We start from the raw sequence: 25,781 nt of genomic DNA, 5'->3' as shown, positions 1-25,781 counted from the left end.
TCCATGCCCCTCATAATTTTGTAAAACTCTATAAGGTCACCCCTCAGCCTCCAACACTCCAGGGAAAAGAGCCCCAGCCTGTTCAGCCTCTACTTACAGCTCAAATCCTCCAACCCTGGCAACATCCTTGTAAATCTTTTTCTGAACCCTTTCAAGTTTCACAACACCTTTCCAATAGGAAGGAGACCAGAATTGCACACAATACTCCAACAGTGGCCTAACCAATGACCTGTACAGCCGCAACATGGCCTCCCAACTCCTGTATTCAATACTCTGACCAATTAAGGAAAGCATACCAAACGCCTTCTTCACTATCCTATCTACCTGCGACTCCAGCCTTGAAGCTGCCAGGGAATTCTAAAATCATAGTACATGTCAGCATGTTAAAATTCATATTTTGGGTTAAACAGTATTAGAGTAACTACTTTCTTCTATTACATTTCATGTTGCAAAATGAACAAGCTTTTCTACCATTACATTGCTCTGCGATGATACCTTTGTTGTTACAGATATTTGCTAAATGGGTCAATGTTTTTTTTTAAAAACAAGATCTCTTTACATTTCTGGGAAATCTCAGTATAAAAACTGATTGACAATGATGGCTTGAAAACACATTTTGAATTATTGGAGTTGGGGGGGGCAGGGGGAGGAATTCTCTGTGGAATTTACCACTTCAGGTAAAATAAAATACTTACAATAAAATTTGGATTCTTAAATATCAAAGGTTTTACTGCAGGCTCTCCATGCCCTGGACTGGAATCTGTAGCCAAACTTTGATTCTCTCCAATAGTATCCAACACAACATTCTAGATGGAAAAAAAAGTGCACATTCAAATCATTAACTTTGACTGTTCAGCTGTAAATAAAGAAGGATCACATTATTGACTTGAGTACAGATTAGAGCTCCAATCACCCACTTCTGCAAGAATATACTCCATGCCATTGACTTTTTGGCCCATCATGACTGTGCATGATCAACTCAGCTACTCTCCTGCCAACAATTTATTTTGTCAAAGATACTACGTAAATATAAGATGTCACTAAGACCATTTTAAAACAAAATGTCACTGACCTACAAGAGGATGAAATTTTAAAATCAAGATTTCACTTAACTAGCAGTCTTTTTTTGTCAGCAAGCAAAAGGGAAAAATTTTGAGGGAATGAAAGGGATAATCTCACGTTTAACGACAGAAGACTGTAAGAGGTCGAAACTGTTTCCCTCCATAGATGCTTGTTGACTTTGAGCATTCCAGCATTTTTGTTTTATGTTCAATCCAAAGACATCTAACTTTATAACACCCTATTCAATGCTTCTTTCACATGACGAAATGCTAACAGAATATGATGTATTTCCAAGTGCAAAAAGAATGTTCATCACCGTGCTTCAACTCTCACGGCTTGTAGAAGCTTACATTCTTTATTCATACCTACGTACGTGTACATTTCTGACACGCTGTAGCCATATAATCATTATAGTGATACAGTAATGTTGATTTAGTTTAACCTATTTGCTCACATGCCTGGGCGTTCCCTTTAATGCATTCGTGATTCACATCATTCACAAATACCTGCCCTACTCTCTTCTTCTTTGCAGCTATACCCCCGCTGTTGCCCGGACTTGTCGGCCTTTTCTTGCTCCGAGGTTTGGTGGGGGTCGATGCCACCAGTGCCACCGGCGACACCAAGGCCGCCATTCCTTTCACGTTTCCCGGAAACCAAGGAAACGATCCGGTGCGCGATTACGTCACGCCTTCCTGGCGAAACAGACACGCGCACTGCGTCGTTTCGCATAGTCTGGAGGGAATTTAAAACGGAAAGTGGAATTGGGTGGCTCACTGAGCAGACGCTGTTAAACCACCACTAGTCGTCTCTCCCTAGTAATAGAGCATTCTATGGCGACTTTTCTCGCAACAATTAACGTGAACTTTATATGCTTTTATGTTTACTTGATAATTCATTAACCGAAATAGTACCAAGTGATTACTGAATTGTTTCAAGAATTCCATGATTTTAAAAATCACACAACCTGATGAAGGAGCGGTTCTCCGAAAGTTAGTGCTTCCAATTAAACTTGTTGGACTATAACCTGGTGTTGTGTGATTTTTAACTTTGTACACCCCAGTCCAACACCGGGATCTCCAAATCATGTCCTCAAACCTATTCTTTTTGTCATTTCAGCTCTCTCTGCTTAAATTAGAGTTTCATGGGATCAGGTTGTCCCTGAATGTTGCCAAAACAAAACGTGTGTGAATACAAACCTGATCGTTCAAACACTCCACTGAATGTTGAAGGAGTGATTTAAAAATATTTTCAGTACTTCCCATACTTTAGCTGCCACCATTGTTGAGGAAATCAACACTAGATAAGGTGTTCAGGCTTCAACAAACTACACTAGTGAGTATCTGACAACAAAGACCTCTGGCAGTCAACAAATGTTTATCATGTACCGAACAATTGTCATTAGTTACTGCACCACAGCGAAGGCTGGACTGTACATCAATTGCACAAAAGAGTGCTAGAGAAATTAGACCAATAATGCCTCTGCCTTATTCTCCAAATTCAATGGGAGGACTGTCAAAAAATATTATTGACCCCTTGAAGCCAGTTCCACAAGCATTCAAGCAAAACTTCTGGAAATCTAACTACAATGGACTGGAGACTTTGTCAGGGTAGCGTAAATGTAACTCTCTGCCAGGTCCAATTTTCTCAACTCATAGAGTCATAGAGATGTACATCCCAACCCAATCTAGTCCCACCTGCCAGCACCCGGCCCATATCCCTCCAAACCCTTCCTATTCATATACCCATCCAAATGCCTCTTAAACGTTGCAATTGTACCAGCCTCCACCACATCCTCTGGCAGCTCATTCCATACACATACCACCCTCTGTGTGGAAAAGGTTGCTCCTTAGGTGTTTTTATATCTTTCCCCTCTCACCCCAAACCTATGCCCTCTAGTTCTGGACTCCCCAACACTAGGGAAAAAACTTTGTGTATTTATCCTATCTATGCCCCTCATAATTTTGTAAAACTCTATAAGGTCATCCCTCAGCCTCCGACGCAGGGAAAACAGCCACAGCCTGTTCAGCCTCTCCCTGTAGCTCAGATCCTCCAACTCTGGCAACATCCTTGTAAATCTTTTCTGTACCCTTTCAAGTTTCACAACATCTTTCGATAGGAAGGAGACCATAATTGCACACAATATTCCAACAGCTGCCTAACCAATCTCCCGTACAGCCACATGACCTCCCAACTCCTGTATTCAATACTGACCAATAACGGAAAGCATACCAAACGCCTTCTTCACGATCCTATCTACCTGCGATTCCACTTACTAACTATACCTCTTATGCTTGCATCCAAATCATTTATGTAAATGACAAAAAGTAGCGGGCCCAGCACCGTTCCTTGTGACACTCCACTGGTCACACGCCTCCAGTCTAAAAAACAACCCTCCACCACCACCCTCTGTCGTCTACCTTTGAGCCAGGACTGTATCCAAATGGCTAGTTCTCCTTGTATTCCATGAGATCTAACCTTGCTAATCAGTCTCCCATGGGGAACCTTGTTGAACGCCTTACTCAAGTCCATATAGATCACATCTACTGCTCTGCCCTCATCAATCTTCTTTGTTGCTTCTTCAAAAAACTCCATCAAGTTTGTGAGACATGATTTCCCACGCACAATGCCATGTTGACTATCCCAAATCCGTCCTTGCCTTTCCAAATACATGTACATCCTGTCCCTCAGGATTCCCTCCAACAACTTGCCCACCACCGAAGTCAGGCTCACCAGTCCCCTGGCTTGTCTTTACCGCCCTTCTTAAACAGTGGCACCACGTTTGCCAACCTCCAGTCTTCCGGCACCTCACCTGTGACTATTGATGAGCTGAAAATGTGTTGCTGGAAAAGCGCAGCAGGTCAGGCAGCATCCAAGGAGCAGAAGAATCGACGTTTCGGGCATGAGCCTTCTTCAGGAATGAGGAAAGTGTGTCCAGCAGGCTAAGATAATGACTATTGATGATACAAATATCTCAGAAAGAGGCCCAGCAATCACTTCTCTAGCTTCCCACAGAGTTCTCGGGTACACCTGATCAGGTCATGGGGACTTATCCACCTTTAAATGTTTCAAGGCATCCAGCACTTCCTCCTCTGTAGTCTGGACATTTTGCAGGATGTCACCATCTATTTCCCTACAGTCTATATCTTCCATCTCCTTTTCCACAGTAAATACTGATGCAAAATATTCATTTAGTATCTCCCCCATTTTCTGTGGCTCCACACAAAGGCTGCCTTGCTGATCTTTGAGGGACCCTATTCTCTCCCTAGTTACCCTTTTGTCCTTAATGTATTTGTAAAAGCCCTTTGGATTCTCCTTAATTCTATTTGCCAACGCTGTCTCATGTCTTGTTACAGCTTATAAGTGACATAGGGTACAGCACACCCAGAGTGACATGTCCCATGCTGAGTACAACTTAGGAAAGATTTATTAGCCTTGGAGGAAATATAGTATAGATTTACCAGAATGATGACAAAGTCCAAGGCTGAAATTTGAAATGAGATTACTCAAACTGGGACAAAAACATGAAATTCTGGTCAGGCAGCATTTGTGAACAGAAATTTAGCATTTATATTTTAGGTTGCTGGCTTCTTCTGAACAGCAAAAAGATTTTTACAAATACATTTTTAACAAGTGAAAAATAAACTGTGTCTTGGATGGTGAGAAAAAGAAATCAAAGGTAAGGACAGTAGAGGGTGAAGGAGAGTAGAGATTAAGTGATAAAAGAATTGGTGGTGCAAAGACACAGGAAAAATGAAACAGGAAATAGGATATGAGGAAGTAAGCTTTGGGAGTCACTGGTCTGTTGGTTCATGGCCTATCACCAGAAAATTAAAAAGAGACAAATTAGTGAAAGACTTCTCCAGATGCATCCTTTTTGTTTGCTTTTCCCATTACCACCACCTTTGGCCTTAGACCACAAACTCTTTTGTAATTCAATACCTCATATCTTTTTCCAACTCTTTCCCCCTATCACTTGTTCAATAACTTGTTACGTCTCAAACTTTTCCCAGTTCTGATGAAAGGAAATGAAACATTAACTGTTTCTCTCTCCCCACAAATGATATCTGTCCTGTTGAGCATTTCCAGGATGTTTTATTTTTAGATTTACAGTAGCTACCATTTTCTGTACAACTAGGATTATATTCCTTGGAATTCATAAAATTAAAAGTGATTTGATCAAAGTTTTCAGAGAGGATCTAATTGGGCAAATAGAGAGAAACTATTTCCATTGTTTACATATAGAAGTTGGTAATATTGCCTGAGAGTGTGGTCACCCACATATAAAGGATAGTAGGAATTTGTAATAGTCTTTCACAAGTTTTAGCTGAAGTTGAGTTAAGTGCTAATTTAAAGGTGAGATTATTAGATATGTGTTAACCATATGCACTTAAGGATATGGAAAAAAGGTGTATATATGGAGATAGTTCCCCAATCAAATATGATCGCATTAAATGGTGGAACAACAAATGGCTGAATTGCTGAATCTTGTTTCTAAATTCCTATATTAAGCAGCTAATTCTACACTTTATCCTCTTATAATCAAAATGTCACTCCGTCTCCAATGCTTACTCTCATGTCTATTATTATACAGATAATAATAAACCTTATTATGCTTATTGCCAGCACTTTTTGTTTTTATTTTGGATTTCAAACACTTCTAAGATTTTTTTTGGCTTTAAAGGCACTGTCACCTTTTATTTGAAGTGACAGCGATGAACTGTTTGCATTTTTGTATACCTGTTTTTGACGTGTGCATCTGTAGAATTGAGGGCTGAATTGTGAATATCCCATCTGCTGAGAGAAGGACAAACTAAACTGGTCATCTTAAATTAAAAAGAGAGGAAATGTTGGAAGTCCGTCAGGAATCTGTGAACGCCTGAAGGGAAGTATTGAGCGATAAAGACATCAGCTTTCAGCAGGGTTCTGCAGTGACGTGGAGAGTTCCTCTGTGCTTTCATTTCCGGGTGGCGCTGCTTGTGGTTCCCAATCGGAACGGAACGGCGCGGCGCGGCGCGAGGAGAACGGAACGCGAGCGTTAACGGTAAACAGTTCGGCGGCTTAGCCGAGCCCGCGTCACAAAGGGGTACGCGGCGTCACCCGGGCGGCCGTGCTCACGTCACGGCGGTGATGAGGCCGGTGGCGGCAGCAGCAGGAGCAGCGGCGGTGATGATGATGGTGCTGCTGCTGGGGGGGATGGTGTGTGCCTACTCTCCTCGCACCGTGTCTCTGCCGTGTGGAGAGTGATCTGCGAGCGGAGTGATCTAGACGTTTGCCAGCCAGCCAGCCAGTGCGACCTGCTGCTTCTCCTTACACGGACATTCCCCCCTCCGCCGACTAAATCCAGCGGCGGCAACAGCCTCCGAGGAAAGCGGAGAATAACCCCATTGGCGGCGGCTGGCCGCCTCCAACAAGGACGTTCACTATTAACTCGCCGCCGCTCTTCACTCTTCTGATGGGCTGAGATCTCCATCAAGATGTGTTGTTAAACAGGAAGGAGAGTGTCAGTCCATCCACCCCCACCCAGTGAGAGTGGTAAGTGTCATATCGAGCCAGGCTTAAACAGTCACTACCTGAAGTTGTCAGGAGGAAGTGGGTACGTCTTTTTAATCTCTAAGAAAAAAAAATCGGCCATCCTTTTACTGCATTAAACAGAAACTAATGCTGAAAGTGAATTTTAAAAAACTAAGTTGCACGGGAGGTGAATCAACATGATCTTTAAAATCCGTCAAGTGACGCGAGCGTATTAACTAGCAGGGGATTTATCTGTAATACAGTATACCTTTCCTTTCTCCTGATCCTACTTCATGATTTAATACAGATTGCACGTTTGAACAATGAGTTTTGTGCTGCACACTTTTCGGATATGATTATATTTTGCCTCCCCACGTTTAACTTTTCCGACTTCACTGAACTGCAGTTGAAACTTTCATACCCCTTTGCTTCTAATATTCAACGAATAAGTGCGAAGCTTCAGTATTTGTGTGTCGCCTCAGCTTATGCCTTTATTACCTAAAATCATGTTTTTGTTTTGGCGGTTATACAATACATTGAAATTGACAAAATATTAACAGATACTGCTCACTGTACAACATTTAAACTCCGACCCTAAGAGTAGCCAAGGCGATTTTGCTTTAATATTTTCGTCCAAGCTTACTTTTAGTGGAAAAATAGCTAAACTTAAAATTTGGCCAAGTGTTATTTTAATAGTTGGACATCTCATTCGCAAAGATTAGAATAAAGCGTTAAATATCTTGTGACACGGTTGTCTTCTGTATGTCGGACAAGGTTACATTTATGTAAAACACAAGACGGCTTAATTGGAAAATGGCCACTGGGAGTGATTGGCTACATTCGCGTGGCAGTAGATGCTGCACTTCTGCGAACGTTTATAGTTTTATGAAATTGGACTGTTAGAAAACTTTGAGATTACTAATAGTACTGGTGTGCCCATCTAATGACTGACATTTGGTAGCTGTCGCTTAAACATATTTTAGGATATTAAATTTTAATCCTCCAAATTTTCAACATTTTGTTTCCATTAAATCTAATCTCTTTCATTTTAAATTAGGACTGTAAGATTTCAGAGCAAGAGTAGACCATACAGCATGGAAACAGGGCCTTTGGCTCATCATGTCTATGCTGACCAACAAACACAACTACAACACTCCCTTTTACCTGCACTTGGTCCCGAGCCTACTATGTCCTAGCCTTTTAAGTACTCCTACAGATGTTGCTTAAATGTTGCTAGAGTACTTGCCGCCTCCACCTTCTCAGGTAGCACATTCCATATATCTACCACCCTTGGCATGAAAAAATATTTCCTCAGATCCCCTCCAGTTTATTTGCTCCTCACCTTTTGGGCCTGCTACACCATTCAGTAAGTTCATGTCTGATTTTGTTTGTGGCCTCTACTTGACATTCCTATTTGTCCAGCATAAGTGTTGACAATCAAAAATCTAACTTTGCCTTCGATAAATTCAATAATCCAGCCTTCGTGGTTTTCTGGAAAACTAACCATCAAAGTCTTGAGGGGTGGGGGGGTTAGATTCCTCATCTTTGTGTTCAAAGGTTGAGCTTTTATTAGATTATATTAGATTACATTACAGTGTGGAAACAGGCCCTTCAGCCCAACGAGTCCACACCGACCCGTCGAAGCACAACCAACCCATGCCCCTACATTTACCCCTTACCTAACACTATGGGCAATTTAGCATGGCCAATTCCTCTGACCTGCACATCTTTGGACTGTGGGAGGAAACCGGAGCACTCGGAGGAAACCCACGCAGACGGGGAGAATGTGCAAACTCCACACAGTCAGTCGCCTGAGGCAGGAATTGAACCCGGGTCTCAGGCGCGGTGAGGCAGCAGTGCTAACCACTGTGCCACCGTGCCGCCCACCAAGCTGTGTCCTTTAATCTCCCACACAAGAGGAATCAGCTGGCAAGCAGTTTATCAGCTCTCAGGATCTTGTTTCATCAAAATTAGCTTTCATTCTTTTTACATCAAATTAGTTTTCCTGAACTTATTTGATCTTTTTTCACAAGAAACTCTTCCTTCCAAGAATGTGGACCTCCAAATTGCTAGCAGTTGCGTATTTCTTTCAACCAAAGAGACCAAAACCCTACATGGATATCTCAATATTGTCTTTCAGATGCCAGGAACCAGCTGCAATTGCAGTAAAATTTTCCTACTTTTCATTTCCCTTGTAAAAAGCACTAATTCCATTGCAGCCTTGATCACTCACTGTACCAGTGTACTAACTTTTTGATTCATGAAATACAATACCTAGATCCTGCTATACCATTGACTTTTGCATATTCTCTCTCCATTTTAAATATTATGCTGTTTTTCTGTTCTTTCTCCACAATTGGACATGTTCAGTTTTCCACATTATACTCTGTTGCTAAATACTTTGCTTGCTTACGTAATGCTTCTAATCGTTTCGTAGACCTGTTGTCTCTTCTGAATTAACTTTCGGTGAGGCATTAGCAAGTTTGGGCACCATACATTTGGTTCCTTCATCCGAGTTATTGATGTCAGCACTGATCCCTGTAGCTTTGTAGTTATAAATTGCCAATTGCAAAAAGATCTATTCATCCCTACATTGCTTGTTGTTTGAATTAGTTAGCTAATATGCTGTCCCCTATGCTGTATGCTTGTGGTGTAACATTTTGATATGTCACCTGATCAAATGCCTTTGGGAAATCTAAGTACCTCACATCCATAAATTCCCTTTTATCCACATGACTTGTTTACACTTCCCAAAAAAAGAGTAAGTTAGATATCCTCCTATAACCTCCTGAATGAATACTTATAAAGTCCATAATCCAGCTATTGTGCTAATCAACCTTTCGTTTCCTGCTTTGTATCATCTTCCATTCTTGAATATATTCCATTATCTGTTTTCCAATTCATTGGGACACTTCCAGAAACAAATATTCATTGTTTTGAATATTTGACAAATTGTGTGGGAGCCAGAATAAATAATGCAGTTGATTGAGAATTGTAATGGGAAAGATGGATAGCGTCAAGACGATGGCTTAAGTTCTGCATCTATGTCGAGTATTTTGTTTTTTTTGAATGAACTTTAATTCTCCTGATCTTTGAAATTGAGTGCCAATATTTTTATACAATGTTAGATGTTACACTTTCTTTTGGGTTAATTGACAAATTTGATCTTTCATTCAAGTGGGTATACTGCCTTAACCAGAAAGCTGATATTGTACATCTTGCATTAAATCTGTTTTCAATTCAAATGTAAAAAGTTGACATTTTTAATCAGAACGCTAAATATAGCACCTCTACTGTACTAAGCATAGCATTTAGTCAGTATCACCTATTTTAATGCACTTTCTAGTTGTGTAGTTTGACCAAGGTACAATTTTTAGCACAGATTAATCACAACACCCAAGCCTTCTAATGAATGTTTCTATTATTTGAGCCTAATGTTAAAGCAAACAGAAAATCTCCGCCTACGCTAATTTTCTTGACTCCTCTTCCCTTTTCTTGTTTACAAGGATGGAAGTAGATTTATTTGTGCATCCAAGTTTGACTTTGAACATGGCTGACAGTCAATTATTTGTGAATGTGGTGCTGCCATATTCTAAAATATTACAAAATGGTTCAATTTACATTAGATAACTTCTAAAGGGAAGTAAACTGTAAGGGTAAATGTAATACCACAAATTGCAAATGTTCACACAAAAAGTATTTCCAATTGTTTTCAAAAGCTTTCCAATCAGTTTACTTACATTTGATTTTTACTGTTTTTCATTACAATTAAAGGTGCATTGTAAATTTAGACAGGTTTTAAAATACTTTTTTTATTAATCTAATTGAGAATTTTTCATAATGGTGCTAATGTTACAAAGCTGCTTTTCAAAGGTATTCCTGTGACTTGCTTCTGTGTTTGTTTCATGTTTGACTGTTGAGCACAGGATGTAAAGAACTCCAGAGGAGAATTGTGTCAATGGAAGTATTAACACATAACAAAATGCTTTCCTTTAAAGTCACTTTTGCCCTTGAAATAAACTTGGGGTTTTGCTGCTGTATTGAGCCATGGAGTTTTAAGTCCAGAATTGTAATTGCTTTTTTTTAAGTTGGTCAATGATTTTAGTTCTGAATTAGGTTAAATACAGAATAATTGAACTTTTAATGATTCCCATAATTGATAAGTCTGCAGCACTCATACTGTCCTCTTCATTCACAATTGTACCATAAAAGATTTTGATCACACCAGTGTTTCCACAATAATGGAGGCTGAGTGTGAGTATAGAAAGTGAGTCGTTGTAACTAATGTTTTCTGAAACCAAATTTTGGCTGAATTGTGTACAGAGGGCAAATAATTTAATTATACTTTATCGAATAAGCTGTACTGACTTATCAATTGACATCTATATCAATTGAATGGTAAAGTCACTATAGTCTTACCAGACCATAGGGCTACTCTTGTTACAGAGAGATGACTGCTGATGGTTTAACCTAAGAGTCACCACTCCTTAGATGGGAGAGGTTGAGAACGAGAATCCTTCCTGGTCTAACCTCAGCCTGTATGGGAATTGAACCCACATGATTGATGTCAGTCTGCAGCAGAAACCAACTGCTCAGGCATTTGAGCTAACCAGGCCCACAATAATATGGTATACAACTGGGAGAAAAAGATAAACAGGATTCTGTGTGAACTATTGCATTTTTGACTACAGAAGCGAAATTCTGTTTGTCCTGTTATTTGTGTGTACTGTGGTTACAAAAGTAGCTAATACAGTTCCAAAACTTGTATCAAATTTAAGATCAATCAAACCTACATTAGGTCCACAGAAACAATGTTACATTTTGAAAAGTGTTGGAGTCTATTGGTTTTGATTACAATGTCACTTTGAAGAAACCTTTTGCTGTGTTAATGTACCAAATGGGTGTAGTGTGTATCTCATTTATTTGTATATCATAAGAGTTGACAAGTAACATTTTGCACCACACGAATTCCAGGCAATGACCATCTCCAGTAAGAGACTATCTAATCACCATCCTTGATATTCAATGGTGTTATAATCACTGAATCCCCCACTATCAACATCCGAGGAATTGCCATTGACCAGAAACGGAACTGGATTTGCCAAATATATTCTCTAGTGACAAGAACAGGGCAGAGACAGAGAATACTGCAGTGAGTAGCTAATCTCCTAACTCCCCAATGACAGTCCACCATCTACAAGTCAGGAGTGTGATGGAATACTCCATTTGCCTGAATGAGTGCCACTACAAGAGCATTCTAAATCTGACACCATCCAGAACAAAGCAGCCTGCTTGGTTGGCACCATATCGACAAACATTGTCACTCCTCCACCAATTAGTGCTAGGAGTGTATACTACCTATGTATACTACCATCTCCAAACCCATCTTCATTTCTATCTAGAAGGACAAGTGTAGCAGAAATATGACAACAACTCCACCTACAAATTCCCCTCCAAGCCAGTTGGCATTCTGACTTGGAAATATATTGTCACTCCTTTACAGTCATTTATTGGATCAAAATACTGGAATTCCTCCCCAAATGGCATTTTGGTTCGACCTACAGCGCACGGCTGCAGCTGTTTAAGAAAGTTGCTCATTTTTTCAAAGGCAGGAAAAGATGGTCAAATGCTGCCGTGCCCGTGTCCTATGAGTGAGTAAAATGTGAGTACATTTGGCAGTATACCATTTCTCTTTATCAGTATCCAATGCAACAGTAATCTTCAACCTCTTAGACCTAGTTTCATCTTCACCTCAGGAGCTATGCTGACTGAATACCTTTGTTGAAGTGACTACACTAAGTTAATTAATTTGATTCTGGCTCAACTTTTGTCTTTTCCTCCATCAATTACAATTATAGACTATCAAAAACTTTACTAGTCCTGATTTGTAACTAGAATGGGTCTGGTAACTGTTTTCAGTTTTACATATTTATTACGTTTATCATAAGTATAAAATGAAAAGCAATGGTTGCCATTAATCTCCTTCACAACACCAGGTGGTGATGCTGGTTGCCTGGGTACATCTTCTGTCCTGTTGACTGAAGGTCTCCTTTTGTCTTCTGTCTTCCTTGTACATAGAACCACTAAGAATCACTAGTTATTAACCCTTGCTAGGTACTACCTCCTGTGCATGTGCAGAGACATTTTAAACTCTACTAGGTTAATTAGGATATGAATAGTTAATGCTTACAGTTCATGGTCAGTCTTGGTGTAGCTGGGTAGTGTCTGCCAAACTACTGATTAGTTTCCTTGAAAGTTAGGGTCATCTCAGTGATCATGCTTCCCACAGGGTCCTGATTCATTCTCTGATATGCTAATTACAAAAAGTGTAATTAGCTTATCAGAGTTCCTTGAAGGTAGTGTCTCAGGTCGATAGGATAGTGAAGAGGGTGTTTGATTTGCTTTCCTTTATTGGTCAAAGCATTGAGTTGGGAGGTCATGTTGTGGCTGTACAGGACATTGATTGGGCCACTTTTGGAATATTGCATGCAATTCTGGTCTCCTTTGTATAAGATGGATGTTGTGAAATTTGAAAGGGTTCAGAAAAGATTTACAAGGGTGTTGCCAGGGTTGGAGGGCTTTAGCTGTATAAAGAGGCTGAATAGGTTGGGGTGGTTTTCCCTGGAGTGTCAGAGGGTGAGGGGTGGCCTTAGAGGTTTATAAATCATGAGGGCCATGGATAAGATAAATAGACAAGGCCTTTTCTCTCAGGTGCGGGAGTCCAGAACTAGAGGGCATAGGTTTAGGGTGAGAAGGGAAAGATATAACAGAGACCTAAGGTGCAACGTTTTCCCGCAGAGGGTTGTGCATGTGTGGAATGAGCTGCTCGAGGAATTGGTGGAGGCTGGTACAATTGCAGCATTTAAAAAGGCATCTGGATGGATATATGAATAGGAAGGGTTTAGAGGGATATGGGCTGGGTGCTGGCAAATAGGACTGATTAAGTTAGGATATGTGGTCGGCAAGGACGGGTTGGACCGAAGTGTTTCCACGCTGTACATCAACGACTCTTAGAAAAGTCTATCTTCTATCCAACTAACTGCAGTGTTTCATCTTGGGAACTATCCCTCTGAATTTCTCCTGTTCATTCTCCAATACCTTCACGTTTTTTCTGAAAGTGTAGATGTGGGAAAGTGAACTTGTGCCCTTTGGTAGGAAGAATCAAAAAGCGGAGTGATAGCTAAATGAAGAGACTCCAAAAAAGAATGCAGTGCAATCTGGGTGTTCTTGTGCATGAAGCACAGTGCTTGCAGGCAAATACAATTTTGGCCTCAGTTGCTAGATGGTTGGGATTTAAAAATAGAGGAGTTTTGTTATTCAGATGGTAGCCATATTTACAAATGTCTAACAAAAGAGTGCTTGTACGTAAGAGCGCAATCCAATGTAGGGGTATATTATTGATGGCTATGTTGAACTGACATGAAATAGAATTTGAAGTCAGCCATGATCTTGGATGATAGGGCATACCCAAGAGACCAAACAGCCTCCACCTGCTTTGGTTCTGCCTCAGTTCAGTGTTTCCATTGGTGGTTCACTAGTTGAATTCTTGTCTGCCATGTGGGAGGCCTGGTTTTGATTCCTGGCCAATGAATGGCACTCCTTTCCTCCTCAAGGGAAGCACGGGGCTCAGTGGTTAGCACTGCTACCAGGGACTTGGTTTCAATTCCACCTTTGGGCGACTTTGTGTGGAGTTTGCACATTTCCCTTGTTTGTGTGGGTTTCCTTTCCTAAAGGAAGTGTTTAAGAGGGATAAAGGACCAAAATTTGGCAAATGGGACTAGATCAGTTTAGGATATCTGGTCAGCATGTCTGTTTCATTCAACATCCAGCTGTTAGAAATTTATAGAAGTTTTCTCAGACATCTTCCAAATTTCTTTCGTATGATTTTGGTGTTAGTCTAGAAATATGCTTAAATTCTTATCTGAATGTTAGCATTCGTCGTGTCTGGAGGTCAGAGTTGGGATGAGAGCTTACAATTCAATTTTACTTGAAAACATTCTCTCCTTTAATTTTTTTACTCATCTTTGTAGATAACGTAATAAACCAAGGTGTCCAATGTTTGAAAAGAGACAGTGTGGGGACAAAATGCAACAAATCTCTTTCTTTTTGCAAGGCGATATAAACAGTAACTTCTCCTTCATGGTTTTTCCATTATAACACATTTGAGATCAGAAGCTTCATTTAATGAATCAGTCCATGCAGTGATTGGATGAGCAGTTTGCAAACCTTTAAAAACAAGGTTGTTATTCAGCATTCCAAATGTTGCTGATTCAGCAACATTATTTCTAAGTGCAAAAATGGTTACATTGTTATCTATACATAAAATAAAATATACATTTCCTAAAGTAATTAAGTGTTGCAAAATAAAAGTGAGCAATATTTCTTAGAGTTGGCCCTCCGCATTCAAAAAGATAATGCAGTTTCAAATTATTCCATGAAAATGTTCAAGATAGGCAGTGAAATTTGCTCCATGATTGTCAAGAGAATATTAAGTCACCCAAAAAACAGCCGGTTTCATGTAAATCAGAATTTCTTTAATCAATATAATTTTTTTTAAAAAATTTTGCAGTTAGCAACAGATGTTATAAACAAAAGGATTCAAAACATTGTTTATCACTACACAATAAAATCCTTCATTACAAACCCTGCTGGTTAAGTTTTAAAAATAAAACCCATAAACATAAGGCACAAATGCCTAATCATTGTAAGTTACAGGTGGACAACAATGCAATGCTAGAAGAACACCATGATGTGGAGATGCTGATGTTAAACTGGGGTAGATAAAATCAGAAGTCACATGCCAGCAGGTTATAGTCCAATAGGTTTATTTGAAATCACAAGCTTTCAGAGCTCTTCATTAGGTGAAGAAAAACATTTTGGGAGACAGATCATAGAATTGTTATGGCACAGAAGGTAGCCATCCTATAGTTCTGGCTTTTCAAACAAGCATTATTACCTAGTGCCAATCTTCTGCTTATTCTCTCATATCCTTGCATAGTATTCTATGCAAATCATCCAATGCACTTCCAAATGGCTCAATTGAAATTAACGCCACCCCACTTCTAGGTAGTACATTCCTAACCCAATTACAAAGGATGAAAAATCTTTTTCTCACTTCACCTTGGCTTCTTCTGCCAGTTTACTTTAAAATCCATACTCTCTTGTTCTTTTGAGCAGGACACGTTCTCCACCTGTACCCTGTCAGCCTACTCAAAATTTTGAGAATTCCTATCAAATCTCTCAAACTTCTCTCCAAAGAGTACAGTCTTAACTTCTTCAAACCTACCCACATAATTGAAGTTCCTCCTCCTGAAACTATTCTTGTAAAAATCGCTTCAGCCTTCAATGTATTCACATCTTTCCTATAATGTACACTGCACTCCATCTGAGGTCCAACAATGACATGAATTTGTATTATTAGGTTTGCATTGGCTATTGAAAAACAAAAAACAATCCAGAGTAACCATAATTAATTGGGAGAAGCCATCTACAATAGGCTAAAAATGGATCTGGCCCAGGAAAATAAGAGTCAAAGTTTGCATTAAACTGTAACTGAACAATTGGTTATCTTTAAAGGAGATAGTTCAGATACAGCCTCACAACAGGAAAAGGAAGGGTAAAGAAATCCAAACTTCTTTCAATGACAAAAGAGATTATCATGAAATGCGTTTTGACAGATGTTCAGTAGACAATGCAAATGTGAACTAGTTTCAATTAGAACTTCAGAAGGAAAGCCCAAAAGCAAGTAAGTGAAGAGAGGACTTCCAGTAAATTGAGATCACGACTATCAGGCAGGACTGTTGTATGATCAGTGAACTGTTGATTGAAATAGCTGATGTTGCCCCTTTTTTAAATTTGCCATGAATCAAATCACAGCAGTCAAGTTTTTGTTTAAACAGATTAAAAGTTGCATAAAGATTAGTTAGGTTCCTTAAAGATGAAGAATTAAAGCTATTAACAAGAAAGTACACTGTGACCATGATTAAAACAAGTACAGACAAAAAGAGTAGTTACAAAAAAAAAGTTCCAACAATTCTCTACGGTATACCAATGATGACCATTGCGTGCGCCCTATGTTGAAAAGAAGTGGTTTACACTTGACATCAAATCCAGCAACAGTGATGACTTCTTTAGTTTCTTGTGTTTTCTTGTACAAATGCCCCAGCAGCACCAGATTTTTGGAAAGAGAGATTCCCTGTTCTTCACTGTTCCTTCAACTCTTTACACTATCTGATTTTGCTTCAGTGCAAGAACATTTGGTTGCTGTACAGAGGAACCTTGATAATCCAAATATCAATTATCCAAAGGGGATCTTGATGTCCCGATAGAAACATTATGCCAAAGAGCTGTTTCAACCCTAATAGTTTCTTTTGTTTACAGTTACAATGATTAAAAACAGACTCGGTTCACTGAAATGCTACTGAGAACAGTATTGGACAGTCCAGGCACCGCCTCTAAATGACTGACCTCCTGCCCCCTCTCTCTCTACCCCCACACTTCCCCTGGAGTTCTACATAGGGTGTTCTCTTAAACACCCCTTCCCCAGATAATCTCTCCAACATTGTCCTGTACAGGGCAGAGGTAGAACCTGTCCAAAAGTTGCAGTAAAATGTTGTGTGCGCGCGCTATATGGAAACTTACCCCCTAAATGCAGCAGAAGTCTTACTGTTGGTATACAGTCCGGCTGGTGGGGGGGGATGGGAGACTGGGTTGCGGGGTGAGCAGACAGGGCTTTGGGGATGGGCAGAGTGGGCAGACAGGGTTTGGGGTTGAGGGGCTGACAGGGTTTGGTGGGCAGGCGGGGTCACGGGTAGGGGGTGGGGATGTAGGCTTGCACGCAGTGTGCTGCTCCCTCGTCTCCTGAACGGGGAGCAGACTTCACAGAAAACTCCGAGCCCCAGAGGAAATCAATTAACCGAATATTCAATTATCCAAACAAAATAGTGTCCGTCCATCTCATTCAGATAATCGAGGTTCTTCTGTACACCTTTCCTCTTTGTCCACACTCATACGAAATTCTCCTGAGTGTTGCTCTCAAAGCCTTCTTGGAGTTTGGTATATTGGCAGATTTTCTTTCTGCAGCTCAAATAGATTTGCATCTTCTCCTAGTGTCTGCATGGGTTTATGCTGGGTGTTCCAGTTTTCTTCCAAAAGTCCAAAGATGTGTAAATTCCTTGGATTGGCCATGCTAAATTCCCATTGTGTCTGGGGATGTGTAGATTAGGTGCAATAGCTAATTTTGAGGAATTAAGGCAAGTGTGCTAAATGCTTTCTTTGTCACCCTGTCTACCTGTGATGCCTTGTTCAAGGAACTATGTACTTTGCTGCTCTTGTTTACTATGTCTGCTCATAAAACTTTCTCAATACAAGCAGGTCCTTGTTATTGCCTAGAAGCTTCCTTTTTTTAACTGGCTTAACAAAACCCATGCTCCAGAAATACTGATCAGCTAATCATTTAACCCTGTCAAATGATTTGACCCCCTATTGCCAAATAGCAGCTCTAAAATAAATGATATGAAATTCTATGCAAATGCCACCTTACACTATTCCTTACCCTAAAGAAGGGAAATTTATCTTTGAGAGTAATTTTCATTAACTATCAAAATATCCGAATGTTATTTCTAGTTCATATTAGTAACGTATAAAACATAGTGTGTTACATGGCATATTTAAGGGAAAGTATCACTGTGCCCTTTTGTAGGTCCTCTTGATAAAGCTTCTGCTGTGAAAATGTTGAGACACATGCATGATTTTCCAATGACATGTTTGGCAAATTAAAAGCTTTTGAAATAATCAGTGTCCTATAATTGTTTTCCAAATAAAATCAGTTGTGATCATTATAAACAACAGTATCTTCCACATTGTTGATTTCTATTTAAAACTGACGAGACCAAACGCAAGAGTCAAGGTCTCCTTAACTGCTGAATATTCCTGACATGCAGTCAGTTTATTTGAAGAAAAGCTAATGGGCCATTTGACCCTCCTCTTGTCACCTTGGGGAGCGCCCCTGGCTATTCACCTTATTTATATCCCTCAGACCTTTTTCAGCCTCTGTAAGGTCACCTCTCAGCCCTCTACACCAGGGGAACACAAGTCCCAACCCATCCACCCTCTCCATATAACTCAAACCCTCCAATCTCGGTAACATCCTTGGAAATCATTTTTCCACCATTTCCAGTTTAACATCCTTTCTATAGCAAGCTGAACAGAATTGCATTCAATACTGCATATGTGGCCTCAACATCCTGTAGACCAGCACCATGACATCCTAGCCTTTCTACTGCTCTGACTGCTGTGTTGATTGCTTTATTCATAACCTGTCCACCTGTAATGCCTCTTTCAAGGTACTATGTACCTTACATTTATCTAAATTATACTTCATCTGCCAGTCCTCAGTCTACTGGACCATCTGATCCAGGGCCTGTTCTACTCTTAGTGGACTGTGAAGAGGTTTATTTATACCACCAATTTTGGAGTCGTGTGCAAACTTACTATCCATGTCTCCTCTACTCTCGTCCAAATTGTTCATATGAATGTTATACTGAAATGCAGAACTCGGTGAGATAAGCACATTTGTGCAACAAAATCAACATTTTCAGCAATTCTCTGCAACATGATGTCTGGAATGAAACACAAAGTCAATGCTGTTGGTGGTAAAGGAGTAAATATAAGTTAGGTGTCAGTGAACATGTGGAATGGCAGGTCCAGTGAGCTGAGAGCAAAGTCAACAAGACACGTGAACGAGACATGTCTGAGGAAGAAGGTTCTTTGTAAAATGGATGACAGACATTATGCTCTGAAGTTGTGGAATACAGTATTGAATTGCAGAGGCTGTCGTGTATCTAAGTAGGAAAAGAAATGTTCCTCCAGTTTTATTGAAACAACACTAGCAGGCCCAGGACAGAAATGTTGATATGGGGACAAGGTTTTTGTATTGAAAAGCATTCAAATGGCATCGGGGTCTCTCCTGAATTGAACTGAATGAGCTTTATTGTCACGCACTAGGGTGAATGCAGTGAAAAGTTTACAAGTCGTCACTTATGGCACCATCTTTAGCACAAAGGTACCTGGGTATGGATTCTTCAGTAGAAGTTCTTGGTGGGGGTGTAAAAAAAATTAGGCAAATAAAGAAATTTAAAAGTCTAGCATTGCAGATTGTAGGAATGAGTTAGAAAAAAAATTCAGAACAACCATTCTTCCAAACCAGTTCATGCAGGCACCAACATATAGTCCAGGCTGGGCCTCACATCTATTCTCAGGCTGGGCCTCACGTCTATTGTTCCAGAATCACACCGAGACCAGAAGTCTACATTGAGGCCACACCAGGCTGAGACACTACTAAACTGGGCTGCTGTGAGACCACCTTGCCAGACCAGGAGGACGCCTCGCCAGGCCTGTGCTGAGGTCAGAAGTCTGAGGCTGCGTGTCTGAGCCATCACTGAGGCAGGGAGTCCAAGGCAGAGAAGAAAACTAACCATGAAGAAATTGAACTGGACAGACTGAATGAATTTCGATTAAAACATCCTATTCTGCTGTATCTTGGATCTTGCTCCAATGAACAGAGTGGAGGTATTCTGCAAAGTGGTCATCCAATCTGATATCAGTCTTCCCAACATGTTGCTGACTAAGAAGGAAGTGAATTGTTAAGTGTTGCACCTTTGTGATTTGCATGGGGATGTGTGTGGGCGGGGGTGTGGGGGCAGGGCAGAGAGTGGATGGTGTTATTTTAGACAATCGGACTGCTGATGGTGGGGAAGGTGGTAGTATCCTGCTGGAGTTTGCAAAAATGGTAGTAGGTAACGTTTGAATATGGAAATTGGTAGGGTGGAAAATGGGCACTCTCAATCTGTTCCACTTGCTCCTCTAGTCTGTCAACAGCATAACATTTACTATTTTCCAACTTCTTTCAATTCCATAGAAGAGCCATACTGGACTCAGCGTAAATCTGTTTTTCTGTCCACACAACACACCTGCTGAGTTTTGTTTTAGCACTTTGCACATGTTGGAAATCAAACACACAGTCTTTTGCTTTTATTGATGATTTGGATAAGGAAAGCGTGTTGTTGCCAAATTTGTGATTGACACCCTAATAAGTGGGAAAGCAAGTAATAAGGTTGACTCTAACTACAGAGGAATATAGACAGGTTAAGAAAATAGGTAAAACTTGGCAGATGGTATGTGATGTGGCAAGAGGAGAGCTTATGCACTTTGGCAGGCACACTAGGGCAGCGGAATATTATTTAACAGGGCCATAACTTTTGAAAGCTACTGCAGAGATTTGAGTGTGTGTGTGAATCTCACATACAAAAAAACTAGCATACAAGTTTAGCACATAATAGAAGACCAATACAATGTTGGATTGTTTGTTTGAAAGAGAATGGACTACACCTAAAATACTGTGAGCAGTTTTGTTTCCCGTATCTAAGGAAAGGTATTTTGTAATTGGAGGCAGTGCAAAGAATGTTCAAAAGGCTGATTTGCAGGTAGGAAGAAATGTTTTTAGGAAAGATTGGGCCTGTACTCATTTGAGTTTAGAAGGGAGAGGATACCTTCTTAAAGCATACAAGATTCTTACCGGGCTGGATGCGGTAGGTGCTGAGAGCTTGCTTTTCCCTTTTGTGAGCATCCAAGGCCAGAGAGTATATTCTGACTAAGGGGTTACCCAGTTAAGACTCCTGAGTTTCTTCTTGGTAAAGAATCTGTAGCATTCTTTACCACAGATGGCTATGAAGGCTGGGTCATTAAGTATATTCAAGGCTGAGAGCATGTGTTTTTGTTTTAAAATCTGTAAAGGAATTGAAGTTTATGGGAGAAAAAAAAGAAAAGGGAAGTTGAAGATTATTGAATCACCATGATCTCAGCAAACTCTGTAGACCGAATGGCCTGGTTCTGCTGTGTCTTATGGCCATTTTTAACCTTAATAGGCCTGCATAGTCCACTGTGAAAGATTTTAAAAGATTTTGGGCATATTTGGTTGCTGTTTGTTATAATTTTCCCTCTTTTTTTTTCCTTTCTCTTCCCCATTCCCACTTACATTATTTTTGTATTAATTAACAGCAAATGGGTGTTTTAACTGGCCTTACCAACTATTTGATCGGGAACTGTTGTCTTGAACTAATACAGTTCATGTGTAGGTATACCCAAAGTGCTGGTAAGTAGGGAATTCTTGGACCCAATGAGATTGAATGATTGGTAATCTAGTTCTAAGTCAGGTTGATATGTGGCTTGAAGGGAAACTTGTAGGTAGGGTATCCTGATGTGCACCTGCTGCCACTTTTAGGTGATGGAGGTTAAGTTTGGAAAGTGCTACCTAAGGAATCTTGGTGCATCTGGACAATGGTGTACACTGCTACTGTCATGTTAGTTGTGGATGGAGTAAGTGTTGAAGGCATTAGGCATCTTCTTTAATCAAGGGACTTCTTTGTCTTGGATGGTGTCTTTGATGTCGTGAGTGCTGTTGAAGCTGCATCCTTCCAGGCAAGTACAGGACTCATAAAACACTCCTTATGTGGAACTTATAACATTACAGCTCAGTACAGGCCCTTTGTTGCGCCAACTTGTGGAACCAATCTGAAGCCCATCTAACCTACACTATTCCATTTTCATCCATATGTCTATCCAATGACCATTTAAATGCCTTTTAAAATTGGCTAGCCTGCTACTGTTGAATTCAATAAAAATCTTAAGTAAAAGCTAAATTAATGGCACCAACTTAATTGTTGGTGAATAACCCTTCTGTATCAAGGACATCCTTCAGAAAAGGAAATCTGCCAACTTTACTTGGTCTTCAAAGTTTTTGCAAAGATCTGTAGCTCGGGTGCTCGTTGTTGTGGTTCTGTTCGCCGAGCTGGAAGTTTTTGTTCCAAACGTTTCGTCCCCTGGCTAGGCGACATCATCAGTGCTTGGGAGCCTCCTGCGAAGCGCTTCTTTGATGTTTCCTCCGGTGTTTATAGTGGTCTGTCCCTGCTGCTTCCGATTGTCAGTTTCAGCTGTCTGCTGTAGTGGTTGGTATAATGGGTCCAGGTCGATGTGTTTGTTGATGGAGTTTGTGGATGAATGCCATGCCTCTAGGAATTCCCTGGCTGTTCTCTGTCTGGCTTGCCCTATGATAGTAGTGTTGTCCCAGTCAAATTCATGTTGCTTGTTGTCTGTGTGTGTGACAACACCCCCAGATTCTATGGATTACCTAAAGTACACAAACCAGACATCCCACTCAGACCCATAGTATCACTACCAGGGACACCATCATACAAACTGGCCAAAGAACTGCAACAGAAACTGAAACACCTGGTCAGCAGATCCAAAAACTCTATACAATCAACACAGGAATTCTTGGACATCATCAGAAATATACACATAGACAAAGAAGGAACCATGATATCATTCGACGTGACAGCACTGTTCACTTCGATTGACAAAACCCTAGCCAGAGAAACAATAGCCAACCTACTGGAAATACAGAACAGAAAACAGGACACTGAACCTATCAACAAAGACAGCATACTTAAACTACTGGACTTGTGCCTCACAACACACTTCACATTCAACAACCAGATACACGAACAAATCAACGGAACACCCATGGGATCACCAATCTCAGGACTCATAGCAGAGGCAGTTATGCAAAGGTTAGAACAAACAGTCTTACCACAAATTCAACCCAAACTCTGGGTCAGATATGTCGATGACACGTTTGTAATCATTAAAAACACGGAAATAGAAAAAACACACTGGATCATCAGCGCCACACTCACAGGAATCCAATTCACGAGAGAAGAAGAAAAGGATAGCCAACTCCCATTCCTAGACGTGATGGTACAGAGAACACCGAACGGAGAATTCACTACAAGGGTATACAGGAAAGCCACACACACAGACCAAGTCCTAAACTATGAAAGTAACCACCCCAACACACACAAACGAAGCTGCATCAGGACACTATTCAAAAGGGCCACAACACACTGCAGTACACCAGAACTGCAAAAAGAAGAAGAGGAACACCTATACAAGGTATTCGCCAAAAACGGATACCCGCGAAACTTCATCAACAGATGCCGAAGAGAAAGACCACGGAATGAGGACATACCACAACCAAAAGGACTAGCCACACTACCATACATCAGGAGCATCTCAGAACTGACAGCCAGACTACTGCGACCCCTAGGACTCATAACGGCACACAAACCAACAGCCACGCTCCGACAACAACTCACCAGAACGAAGGACCCGATACCCAACATGAGCAAAACTAATGTAGTGTACAAAATACCTTGCAAGGACTGCACAAAACACTATATAGGACAAACAGGAAGACAGCTAACAATCCACATACATGAACATCAACTAGCCACGAAACGACACGACCAGCTATCCTTAGTAGCAACACACACGCAGAAAACAAGCAACATGAATTTGACTGGGACAACACTACTATCATAGGACAAGCCAGACAGCGAACAGCCAGGGAATTCCTAGAGGCATGGCATTCATCCACAAACTCCATCAACAAACACATCGACCTGGACCCAATATACCAACCACTACAGCAGACAGCTGAAACTGACAACCGGAAGCAGCAGGGACAGACCACTATAAACACCGGAGGAAACATCAAAGAAGCGCTTCGCAGGAGGCTCCCAAGCACTGATGATGTCGCCTAGCCAGGGGACGAAAGGTTTGGAACAAAAACTTCCAGCTTTACTTGGTCTGGCCTACATGAGATCCCTGACCCACTCAACAAATTTGTCTCTTATCTCCCCTCTGAAATGGCCAGGCAAATCACAATTCAAAAGCACTTTGAAATGGCCAATAACTGCTGACCAAGCCAGCAATGCCCACACCCCATAAATTTATTTTTAAGAAGTGCTTACTCAAGTGAAGGACATTTTCGTTGACATCAAGTCAGCATTTGCCCAGGTGTGGGCTCAAGGAACCCGAGCAAAGCTAAATTAATTGGGAATTGTGTGGAAAAATATCCACTGGTCTTAACCATACCTCCCAGAAAGGAACATGGCTGTGGTTGCTTAAAGGCAATCATCGTAGCCCTGGGATATCAATGCAAGTGCCTTCGTCCAATCACTTTCAATTACTTTCCCACCATTATAAAATGGTCTGAGGCGGGGAATGTTCACTGTTGATTGAATGGCTGCAAGTTGTGCAATCATCTCTGATATTGAAGCAGCCTGTGCCCAGAGATGTCAGCAACATTCAGGTTTGGGTTGAATTGTGGTATGAATAGTTTTTTGCCACTTAATATTAGGAAATAATATTCCCCAGAGAGAATCCAACCAATGCCCTTGATGCTCAACAATGAATTCTCCACAAAAAAAATCTTAAAAGTGACCATTGCCAAAAACTGAACAGAACTAGCCACAATGACCTACTCATGAAGCCATAGCTTTTGAGGCTGGGAATTCTGTAGCAACTCATCTCAAAGTCTGTCCGTGATGTACAAGTTGTTGCCTGGTATGGAGGGAAGGCCTTATGAGGAAAGGCTGAGGGACTTGAAGCTGTTTTTGTTAGAGACAAGGTTGAGAGGTGACTTAATTGAGACATATAAGATAATCAGAGGATTAGATAGGGTGGATAGGGAGAGCCTTTTTCCTCGGGTAGTAATGGCTAGTACATAGCATTAAATTGAAGGGTGATAGATATAGCTCAGATGTCAGAGGTAGTTTCTTTACTCAGTAGTAAGGGCTTGGAATGCTCGGGTTCCTTGAGCCCACACCTGGGCAAATGCTGTCTTGACGTCAACGAAAATGTCCTTCACTTGAGTAAGCACTTCTTAAAAATAAATTTATGGAGTGTGAACATTGCTGGCTTGGTCAGCAGTTATTGGCCATTTCAAAGTGCTTTTGAATTGTGATTTGCCTGGCCATTTCAGAGGGGAGATAAGAGACAAATTTGTTGAGTGGGTCAGGGATCTCATGTAGGCCAGACCAAGTAAAGTTGGCAGATTTCCTTTTCTGAAGCATGTCCTTGATACAGAAGGGTTATTCACCAACAATTAAGTAGGTGCCATTAATCTAGCTTTTACTTAAGATTTTTATTGAATTCAAGCTTCACCTGCCAAGATGGGCTTTGAATCTACATCTCCAGAACATTCTGTTTCTCTGGATTACATATCCAATAACAACCATCATATCTCTTCCTCCAACTGTTGTCCATGTTTCGACTAAGTCTGAAATGAACTCAGGAGCTGAGTGCCC

At 40.7% G+C, this 25,781-nt stretch overlaps 2 protein-coding genes across 4 annotated transcripts in view; one reads left to right on the top strand and one right to left on the bottom strand.

The window, feature by feature from the left end:
* The window catches only part of ino80c (INO80 complex subunit C), a 43,841-nt gene extending 37,799 nt beyond the window's left edge, over positions 1-6,042 (bottom strand). For 2 of the 3 annotated variants that reach the window (XM_043690051.2, XM_043690053.2), the window contains exons 1-2: positions 1,569-1,718; positions 696-806 (exon numbers count right to left, since the gene is read on the bottom strand). In XM_043690051.2, the coding sequence (XP_043545986.1) occupies positions 696-806; positions 1,569-1,694 (237 nt within the window). In that variant the 5' untranslated portion in view covers positions 1,695-1,718. Of the gene's footprint in view, positions 1-695; positions 807-1,568; positions 1,719-5,799 lie in introns of those variants that run through there. The other variant, XM_043690052.2, reaches the window with a different exon arrangement.
* Positions 6,043-6,454: 412 nt separating this feature from the next.
* galnt1 (UDP-N-acetyl-alpha-D-galactosamine:polypeptide N-acetylgalactosaminyltransferase 1) overlaps positions 6,455-25,781 on the top strand; it is a 156,722-nt gene continuing 137,395 nt past the window's right edge. The window contains exon 1 of the mRNA XM_043690049.2: positions 6,455-6,594. The gene's annotated coding sequence lies outside the window, so the exon portion shown is untranslated. The remainder of the gene's footprint in view (positions 6,595-25,781) is intronic.

This window comes from Chiloscyllium plagiosum, unplaced genomic scaffold (assembly GCF_037043375.1).
Source record: "Chiloscyllium plagiosum isolate Xiang-an unplaced genomic scaffold, Cpla_swu_hap1 HiC_scaffold_5, whole genome shotgun sequence".
Taxonomy (NCBI): Eukaryota; Metazoa; Chordata; class Chondrichthyes; order Orectolobiformes; family Hemiscylliidae; genus Chiloscyllium; species Chiloscyllium plagiosum.
The sequence above is the reverse complement of the archived record's forward strand: the minus strand, read 5'-3'. Positions and strand labels throughout refer to the sequence as shown.